This window comes from Notolabrus celidotus, chromosome 2, assembly GCF_009762535.1.
Source record: "Notolabrus celidotus isolate fNotCel1 chromosome 2, fNotCel1.pri, whole genome shotgun sequence".
Taxonomy (NCBI): domain Eukaryota; kingdom Metazoa; phylum Chordata; class Actinopteri; order Labriformes; family Labridae; genus Notolabrus; species Notolabrus celidotus.
In genome coordinates, this window is record NC_048273.1 from 13,758,562 (window position 1) to 13,769,023 (window position 10,462).

The window sequence follows — 10,462 nt, forward strand, 5'->3', positions numbered from 1 at the left end:
ATTAACCAAACCGGAAGAAGTAGGTACACTAAGGGAATTGCCGTAATGTTTTCTGAATTGCCGAAGTGTTTTCTGTATTGCTGTATTGTTTTCTGAATTGCCTTTTCTGAATTGCTGTGTTTTCTGATTTGCAGTTGTGTTTTCTGAATTGTGTTTTCTGAATTGCCGTCGTGTTTTCTGAATTGTGTTTTCTGAATTGCTGTCGTGTTTTCTGAATTGTTTTTTCTGAATTGCTGTAGTGTTTTCTGAATTGCTGTCGTGTTTTCTGAATTGTGTTTTCTGAATTGCTGTAGTGTTTTCTGAATTGCTGTAGTGTTTTCTCATTTGCCGTTGTGTTTGCACTTCAGGGCCACCATATATAACACTATTATAACCACAACACCCTGTGATTCGTCAATTACAATCAAGGCAATTATAAGTTCACACAACCCCCCTCCTCTCTTGTTGAGGGCTCTTTTCTACTGTCCTCAGCCCAGTAATGGCCACTTCATGTAAATATCGAGTGGTTAGTGAATAATTAGTGTTTCATTGGCCAGCCATCACCTCTGGGCCCCGTCTACACTTTAGACCCCTCCCTCGTAGAGCCGCCCTGAAGACAGGGGCCCCTTTTGAATGACAGCGCTTTGAGAAGGAAGACGAATTCTTGTCTGATTTCCCGCAGCCGCAGCGTCGATGAGAAGCAGTCGAGGGACTCCATTCTAACTGAATGGATTGGTATGGGGAGAAGCGGACCACAAATCACGGCTAAGCGGCAGCTTTGGGACTGTATAACGTTGACGATGGTTTTACTTTCGCTGCTGTTTCGACCAGGTAAGTTGTGCTTTCTAAATCCGTGCTCCTCCACTCCTTCCAGTCTTGCATGCAAAGCTGTGTCCCGCTCTCCCTGGAATGGAGGTGGACATGGAAAAACTTTTTTTTTCTTGTTTTTTTGTGTCTAATCTTAAACTCTTACACGTCTGCAGTCACATCTCACTAATAATGACCCGAGTTTTACGTGTTTTGCTCTTTACTGACGGAGAAAAGCCGCTGTTGTTTAAAAGTACCCCGTCCTCAGAGGGGACAAAGTAAAGTCCTGAATGCTGCAGAGTCTCCAGCCTGCAGCCTGCACCGCAGCGCTTGTATCCCTGCTAGCCGAGCAGAGTTAACTCATCTACGGACGTGTTTTCAGACTGTTTTCAGACTAATGTCACATAAAACGTCGACTACAAACAAACTGTGACCGATGGCTTCGCAGTTGAGGCGATTTACTCGATGTTGTGTTTTTCCAAGTTGTATAAAGTTACCGCTTAGCTCCCAGCTAGCATACCTCGCTAACAACTGTTGTCCAGCTCCCTCAGTCCGACCACAAGAAAACCATGAGAGTGTTTTTATAACCAGAAAGATCCACAAAACGGACCCCAAGTGGTCTCAGAGGCCGTCGACACCACGAGGATAACTTAAATACTTAGTTTGGGTTGTTGAGGTTGTTGGCCAAGTGGAGGGGTACCACGGTATTCCCCCTGTACATGCTTCATTTATTAACTTTGTTAGCTACCATGCATGGGGGTCTAACTTTCTGGCCTCGGAACGTGTTGGTCGCTCCTTCATAGTACCCAGAAACCACTTCACCAAATTCAGAAGCATGTTATGTTTGATTGTATTCAACATATTAACCCTCCTACCCTCCTACCCTCCAAATTACTAACATCTTTTATTCTTGGGGTCAATTTGACCCCAGCCATTTAAACCTCCAGAAACTGATTGTTACCCATGTTTATGTGTCAGGGACTTTATGTTTCTTTGTTGACTACCTGCACAGCCCTTTGAATAAATAAAAATATATTTCAAGCATAAACGTAATTTAAAGCATTTAGAAGGACTTTGTTTGTAAAACAGTTTTCCAAAGTCAAATTCCTTGTGTGTTCAAGCATACCTGGCCAATAAAGCTGATTCTGATTCTTCTGAACAGAGAATCAAACTGCTGTGAGTTTGTCATGCTCTCGCCTTGTTTCTATGTTATCACAACGTATGACACAGGACTCATCATTGAATGTCTTTAGAGACATGGTGGCTGGAAATATTATATCTCAATATAAAGGTTGGCGGTTCGATCCCTCCTGAAGTCACATGCGGAAGTGTCCTTGGTTATAGTGACCTCAATATCACCCAAAATAACCAAAACAAATGTGTGTAAAATGTTGATATTTCTTATGTTATATACAGCTCAAACAGTCTGGGGTCAAATTGACCCCAAGGAACACTGGTGTATACTTTTTTTTTTACAGGAAATTGGAACATATCAACATTTTAATTTTATGTTTTCCCAGGTGTCCCCATTAAATCAGGACAAGTCATGAAATATGAAGCCAAAAAAATGATGTTAGTCATTAATTTAAAGACATTAAACATTGAATGGGGTCCAATCGACCCCAAGGATAATAGGAGAGTTAACAAATTGTTACTGAATGTTCATGTTGTATGACACAGTTAAAGCCCACATTTGTTGAGATATTTACCATAAGACTTGGATTCCAACTCTTGGAAACTCTTAAATGAAGTTACCCCAGGGGAATCAGTAAAAACTAATGTAAACATTTCAGTTTGGATAAATGTAATTAAATGCAAAAAGTTACTTAACATCACCAACCAATGTTGGTATAAACACATTACTGCAATTTAAATGTGATTGTTTGAAATAAATCATGATAACAAGAAATACCAGAAACAGACTGTAAGATAGTGTATTGTTATGAATTTATGTAATAAACAACAAACAAACAACTTTAATATGAGGATTGAATCCAATGCAAGTATGAACAAATGATTAAACATTAAAGAGCATACATTGAATAGCAATAAAAGGTTGCTTGTTACTGCTATAGCACTATGAAGTGATTCAGGTTCATTCAATTTAAAAAATATATTTTGATGTAAAACATGCAAAAGATAGATACAAGAAGCATTCTGGTATTGGATGGATTTATTTGGCTTTTTAGTCATTTTTTAAATATATATATAAGTTAAGTAACAACTATCCAAATAAAAGTTATTTTTTGTGAGTTTTTAGTTTTTGAGTTACATATTTTCAATAACCACTTATTATCTGAAGCCACCATACCTACTTTTCTAAAGTAAGTAAATCTTCCTTTTAACATTATATGAAAGTACATCCAGGCTTGTATACTTTCATGTAGGATCAGGGACCAGTAGAATGAAATTAAAATATTCAATATTCAACTTTCTTTTTATGATGCTACCCAAAGACATGGCCAGAGTCATTAAAGAGCATCATGTTTATTCCCTGCCCCACCTCAAACCTACTGATCTAATACACTAATACAAATACTTGTTGTGTGGTCATTTAGTCTTCTCCTCTTGTTTTCCCATATTCCCCACACGGCCCTCACACTTGATGGTAGTCTACTAAGTGCTGGAGCATAAAGACCCTTTAGGGAGATGCATTGTTATTGATGTCTGTGCAAGCAGTGATCGTCCCAAAATGTCAATCACAGCAGACTTGTGTGACCTCGCAGCGAGACAGGGGAAGCCTGTTAGAATTCAGAGGAGGGATGCAGAATGGCTCTAGTTTGACCTCTCACACTCCCTCACAGTTTTATCCGGGCTCACATTGAAGTGCAGCAACTGTGAGGAGCATTAATCATCTGTCATGCTCCCTTTCTGCATCAGACGTATATGAAAGGGAAGTAATGGTAAATAATCACATTCACTGGCGTGAAATCTACATGCCTATCTTGCAGCCTTTGTCCATGCTGCTGGGAGATCAGACCCTGATTTGGGGATTGTTCTGTTGCAGAAGAAGAGCAGTCTGTTGAAACTGAATCTGCTTTTGCATTAAAAGTAATGCATGTGTTGTGGTTGCTGGCTAATGATGGAGAATAGATCCACCTTCCAGCAGGTGTTAACATCTCACCCAAAAGTAACACAACACTGAAATAAACGTGATCAATTTCCACACTACTTCCCACAGAAATACTTCTTTGTTGTGCTTGACAATAAATATCCCACCTGTGAGTCATGATTCAACAGAAAACCCTGAATTTAGGTGATACCAACCAAATCACATGCTGCTGTGCTTTACTGCCCCCCGCCCCCCTCTAGCTCCAAGTTTGGACCCCAAGTTGCTTAGCAAAGTGTTACTGTTTTGTGATACTCCTCTTGTGCTCCTCTTCACGTTAGCTGCCCCTGTACCCTGTGCCCCGCCGTGCGATGTAGTTAGCTTAATGGACTTCAATTACCTCAGCAACAGCCAAACCACATTCAACAGCCTGAGGCAAACAGGTTGGTTTCCTCCTACAGCGAGGAGGATATGTGCTGTTTCTGTGAGGGCTAGTCAGGGGAAATAAGTTCTGACTGACTCTGGAGCTCAGTGTGGGATCACGGCCTCGTGAGCTCACACATTTGGGTTTTAATGGCTCTCCTGATTGAGCTAAAGTTGATAGCGGAAAAGTCTCTACTGTGTGTTCTGTGCTGATGTAATGTTTCTTTAAATGTCTGATGAACTCTCAGAGTTTAATTGAGGGAACTAATATTAGGTCAGATTTGGAGATCTGGGCAGCATCATCTCTGCTGGAGTGAAGCTGACTGATGAAAAATGAACAGACAAACTAACATTAATGTAAGTGTGTTATGTATAATGATGTTAAAATGCAGTTAATGATGGTGGTTGTGTTTGTTTTCCAGGTCACTGCCAGCAGTGCCGAATCCAGCGCTGCAATGCAGAGTATGTGGCTTCTACCTCACCCTCTAGTGGTCTGCAGGAGGACGTGGCCCTCGATGTGGACTACTGCATTGCACTGCGGGCCTACGCTCTGTGCACCCGGCGGCAGGCGCGAAGCTGCAGAGGCGACCTGGTCTACCACTCGGCAGTCTTCCGCATTAAGGACTTATTCTCTCAGCATAATTGCTCCAGCGACGGGCCCACCTCCTCTGCAAAGATCCCCAGCACGTCTCGGCCGGCTGTGTCAGACCTGTGCAACTATGAGAACCGGGTCCTCACGTCAGGCCCTGCTGGTCAGCAGAAGAAATACGCCCACTGTGGATTATTCGGAGACCCACACCTACGGACTTTCCGAGATGAGTTTCAGACCTGCAAAGTGGAGGGGGCGTGGCCTCTGATTGACAACCGTTTCCTGTCTGTGCAGGTGACCAATGTACCTGTCGTGCTGGGCTCCAGCGCCACAGCAACCAGCAAGGTGAGGATGGGTTTGGAGGAAAGCTGAAGTATTTCAAGCAAAATGCCAAATAGTCATTGTTTTCAGATTCTTACCCTTGTTTTGTTTTATCACTTATAAAAATAAACCAAACATCTTTAAGTCTTTGAAAGTATTTCAGAGTTCAGACATGGTTGTGGAATCAAATGACACTTTTAAGGAATAACTAACTGGTTCTTAAGATGGATAATGTAAAACTGAAGCACGGTAGGCTGGTTAATGGTCGTGACCTGTTGCCCTGATGGAAAAACAGAGAAATAGCATGTGACTCTAAGATACAAAGCACTGTCTACTTGCAGAAGTGTTCACATGTAGCTCTTCCTTTATTATTTTTCAGATAATTTCTTTTAAAACAGAAAAACAAATATAAGAGAAAACAATCTGGAAAACAGGCCAATAACCTTCATCAGACTCAGTTTGGATCCCCTTGTGGGACAGTGTTTTTCTAATGACAGACCTGCATCCATATGAAGGAGCAGGAATTACAGGAAGCTTAAGATTTCTGGCTTATATATGAGCAGGGTGTTCTGAGTCCTGGATTCGTAGCTGAAGTATTGCCATAAAGTATAAAACATGTGAAGTTAATCGTCATTCCACGGTGCCTCTCCAGCCACCAGCATTCCTCTTGTCTTGGAGCTGCTTCAGATCTGTGAGGGAGCAGAGAGGAGGGGAGTCCTTCAGCGGTGTTGAATCACAGACATGCTTGAGCGCTCTACCTTTAACACATGGGTGGTCATATGGTAGTGATTAACGCACACTCCAACATTTTCCTCCACCGCCACGATCTGGAATGTTTTTTCACCCCTCTGGTCAAATAATTAAGTGGACGCTTTTTTGTGTAAATATGGAATAATGTGGAAAAATAGAGGAATAATTGGACAGCAGTGAGGGTTTTTTGATTCTGTTAATTGAACAGGATAGTTTCTCACTGCGGCATTTTGCTGTGTGTTCTGGTTTGCAACTCAATGCAAACCTGTAGTTTGGTTATGTCTTTGCCAGCACCCGCATGCCCCCATCGTGCTTTTTGAGTTGTTTTCAACTGCCAGACAAAAGACAGGAAATCATCCATCAAATACAGTATCCCTGTAAGTGTAAACTCAACCACAGCCACCACTTTGTCAAGATACTCTGAAGGAATAGAGGTTAAGCCCCTATTTCTCAAACTCAGCTGGAATACAAACAAGAAGCTGAATACGTTTTACCAACAGCTGAGTAAGAGAAGGGTTAAAACATACATGGAGACTTAAAGCTGTTTGGAAACTATGCCAGAGCCAGCAGTCATGGAGGACTTTGGATCATGTCCAATAGTAATTTTTATTGGGTTAAAAATGGTTGCTTATGGTTTATATGAGCTGTTATCTCTTTGGGTGATGACAGTCTAGTGATGCTGTCAGCAATCTTGAAATCTCTGTGGATTTTAATTGGCTTGAGAAGGAAAATCATTGTCACTATGTTGAAATGAGTGAGTTATTTACACATTCAACACAGGATCCTGCTGCCACCTTGTGGCTTTCAGTGGTACAGCAGTTGTCATTGAATTTGGCATACTTTGTAATGTGTATCATTACTTTTTAAACAAAGTATGAACTTGTAGCTTGTTGCCCACTTTCTTTATGAAAGTATATTTCATTTATGATTACAAAATCCTATATATATTGTCATTTTAACAGATGATTGGTTGTTCATTCATTTCAGATCACAGTGATCTTCAAGTCCTACCATGGCTGTACAGATCAGAAGGTTTACCAGGCTACAACAGAAGATCTGCCTCTGGCCTTTCAGGACGGGACTCGTAGTGGAGGTGAGAGTGGCAGCCTGACCATCGTGGAGCGCGGGGGCTCTGGGGTGGGTCGACAGGTGAAGATACAGGCCCGCTACATCGGCACCTCCATCATTGTCCGACGGGTGGGCAGCTACCTGACATTTGCCATCCGCATGCCAGAGGACACTCTGGACTTCTCTGAGGACAACGGCGGCCTGCAGCTCTGCCTGCACGGCTGCCCACGCAACGAGCTCATCAAAGAGCACACGCTAGGCCGACAGAGCCAGCAGCCCCGCCTGCAGGGCACAAACACGGAGCTGGGTCCTCTGCGGCCCCCCCACCAGGTGTACACAGTGGAGCGGGCCACCGCCAAGTGTAGAGAGACTCTGAAGGTGGAGGACGTGTACTTTCAGTCCTGTGTGTTTGACTTGCTGACAACAGGAGACCCAGAGTTCTCCATGGCAGCCTACGGCGCTCTGGAGGATTTAAAGGCGCTGCCTCCCAGTAAACTGAAGCAGAACTCCCCGAGGACTCCTCGCCTTTACAACCAAGGGGCGTCAAACACATCACCTGGAGTAGCAGCCAGCAGTTCCCTGCTCTCACTCCTACTCCTCACTCTGCTACTTATGTGAAAAATAAATACATATAAATAATTTTGGGTGACCGGGAGGCTCATCTGTGAGAGTGCATGTCCCATGTGCTTTTGCAGAGTCCCAGGTTTAATTCCAGCCAGGCCCCGTGCTGCATGTCATCCTTTTTCTCCCTGCTGTCTCCAACATTATAACGCAGAAACGCCAAAACAAATTCTTCAGAACAAAGAATAAACGTCAATCATTTACAAAAAAGAGACACATGGAGACAAACAGAACATGGAAGTATTACCAGCTTGAGGAACGAGTGATAAGAGCTCAGACATTTTATTTTTATCTTTGGGGGGATTTGTGAATGTTAGGATCTTTCTGTTGTTTGCATACGAAGGATTTAACTATAAGAGCAGATGGCCTTTCTTCAAACTTTCACACAACTCCCACATACACAGGTCCTATCATATGGTACAACATGTTTACCATCCTCACACACTCTGTTCATTGGTTTACAGCACTCCTTAGAAAGGTTCAACTTCTATGTGTGTGTGTGTGTGTGTGTGTGTGTGTGAGCGCTGATATCAAGGCAGCTGAAGAGAATTTCTTTGTTTTTACTTTTTGTAAATATTTTTATGCACAACCTTCAAACACTCCACCATGTATGAAGCTGCATGTGTAACTCCAAAACCGTACATAAGCTGTTTTTGTGCAGAGCGACGTGGCTCATTGATCCTGTTTAATCCAGCAATATCAATAGCACTTAACAGTTTCAGCAGCAAGTTTTGTGTGTTTAAATGATACCTCTTTTGTCTACTTCAACTCTTGTTTCAGAAATTGGCATGCTTAATACACAGGATCCAACAACTGTATGTAAAAACTACCTACTCATAATCTACCATGTGTCTGTTCATCTCAGTTCTCATGTTCTGTGAAACACTCCCTCTTCAAGCTGTTTGGCTTCCAGGCTGAAAGGTTAAATAACACAAATCTTTATATAATAATATATTAAAAGAGTGTATATATGTGTTTTATATTGTGTACATTTGCTTGTGTATAGATGTTTTAACTGTAATATGTTTTACATTTGTTGTGTTAAGTAGGCTATTTTGAGACATTGTATAAAAGTTAACTAATATGTGTTTGCTGTATCTGTAATGATCTGTATTAAAATGTTGGACACTCCAGAACATGGCCTGTCTTTCCTCTTTCTTTTGATATCCTCTCTCTTGGTATATAACTGTGCAGAAGATAAGATATTACTTTATTGATCCCTGGGGAGGAAATTCAGTTGTTGCAGCAACCCAGACATAAGTACAATCAAGAAAAAGTTTCAATTAGTAAAATAAAAGTAAAAATAAAGATAGATAAATAAAGAGAATACAATTTAGATAAATACAAATGTTACAATGGATTAAATAGAAGTAATTACAGGAAAGAAAGTTGCATTATTGCAAACAAACCAGTGATTTTTAGAGCCAACTATCTGCTTGTAATACCCTCTGTGTCCTGGTGGGGTCCTCGATCTATAAGGTGTGACAGCTCAGTGTAAAGACAGCTTTGACAGGCTGGCTGTGTAGCTGTAGGGATCCACAGTATGTTCTCAGTCCCCTGTGTAAATGTTACCTCTGAGTGCTGAGCTGGCTGTTGCCTTTGCTTTTGTCTGCCAGAGCGCTGCACGGCTCTAAATAGGATTTAGTCTGTGGTTAACACTAGGTGAGAGTCAACACACACTCACAGACAGACACACACTGCTGATATTTGCACTATATAAGAACAAAGCGTGCTATGATTAGAAAGAGGGATGTGATCAGTTTTTTTTTTATCTCCTTCCAAAATGCAATTAAGGTAGCTCCTGCACACTCCTTATGACACATAAAGAATTAATGCTCCATAATTAGCAGGCGTAGATTTCATTTGTATATTGAATGACGGTAAAAGTGTCTCACTGCTTGTATTACTGTGTGTCAGCATGTTTCGTCACACGCAATCACACTTAATCTCTCCATGTTCCATTTCTTCAAATGGAGACAGAACCAGAGTGAGCTGAAAGGTTTCTGGCCAATGAAACGTGTCACCATTTTCAGCCATTATGTGTGAAGCACTCTCCTGGTCTGTATCAAGTCTTCCTTGGGTGACTTCATCACCTCATTCTTGATAAAAAAAAGGAGGACAGGGGAAAGATGAAGAGAGATGAAGAAAGGAAAGGGAGGTGATTGTGGTTTGGTGGTTACACACTGCGTTCATGGAGATGCAGTCAGATGAAGCTAAGTAAAAGTGTTGTACAGTTTTGTACGTTTTCAGTCAAGTCTCTCCTTCTCATGCTTCTTTTATTATATCTTTTACATTTGGGGGCTGCATGACATTATTTTTCCTGCACAATATACGTCTCTCAAATACTTTTACACATTAATCTTCAGGGTTATGATTTAACATCAAAAAGTTTATACACTTGGAATAATACCATTTTTCTTTTTTGACCATTGACCCCCTGGATTTATCCTCTTATCCTCTGCAGGTTCCTCTATGCTAGCAATCACCGGACAAAACTGTTAAGAATTTGAAGTTCTACCTCAAGTACCTTTAAAATTAAAATGCCTCATACATTGATTCATCAGTACTCTACAGCTTTGTCAATAAAATAATCTGATTGAATGAGAGGCTCTCCATGAGCTCAAAACATTCGTACGCACGGTTTAAGCACATATTCATGCGTACGCTTTGTTAGTGAATGAGGCCCATTGTGAGGAAAGTGTTTCATTTCCACATCACAATGGAAGCCCTTAGTGGGATTTGAGACCACAACCATCAGATTGAAAGGTAGCAGGTCTATTCCCAACACCACAGGGCTGCTTTGATGAGATTTCTTTTTTAGGTCTCTTCATTCCACAATTTGGATAATTTACTTC

At 41.5% G+C, this 10,462-nt stretch overlaps 1 protein-coding gene across 1 annotated transcript; it reads left to right on the top strand.

The window, feature by feature from the left end:
• The first annotated feature begins 400 nt into the window (after positions 1–400).
• On the top strand, positions 401–8,743 carry rgmd (RGM domain family, member D). Its single transcript, XM_034710788.1, has 3 exons — positions 401–810; positions 4,681–5,192; positions 6,906–8,743. The coding sequence occupies exons 1-3, from the start codon at positions 717–719 to the stop codon at positions 7,602–7,604; spliced, it is 1,305 nt and encodes a 434-aa protein (XP_034566679.1). The 5' UTR covers positions 401–716; the 3' UTR covers positions 7,605–8,743.
• The last annotated feature ends 1,719 nt before the right edge of the window (positions 8,744–10,462 follow it).

Bases quoted from the DNA above. Each gene is read 5' to 3' on its own strand.
- rgmd (XM_034710788.1), top strand. From the start codon at position 717: ATGGGGAGAAGCGGACCACAAATCACGGCTAAGCGGCAGCTTTGGGAC. The intron at 811-4,680 runs GTAAGTTGTGCT...TTTGTTTTCCAG, and splicing joins TTCGCTGCTGTTTCGACCAG to GTCACTGCCAGCAGTGCCGA. The intron at 5,193-6,905 runs GTGAGGATGGGT...CATTCATTTCAG, and splicing joins GCGCCACAGCAACCAGCAAG to ATCACAGTGATCTTCAAGTC.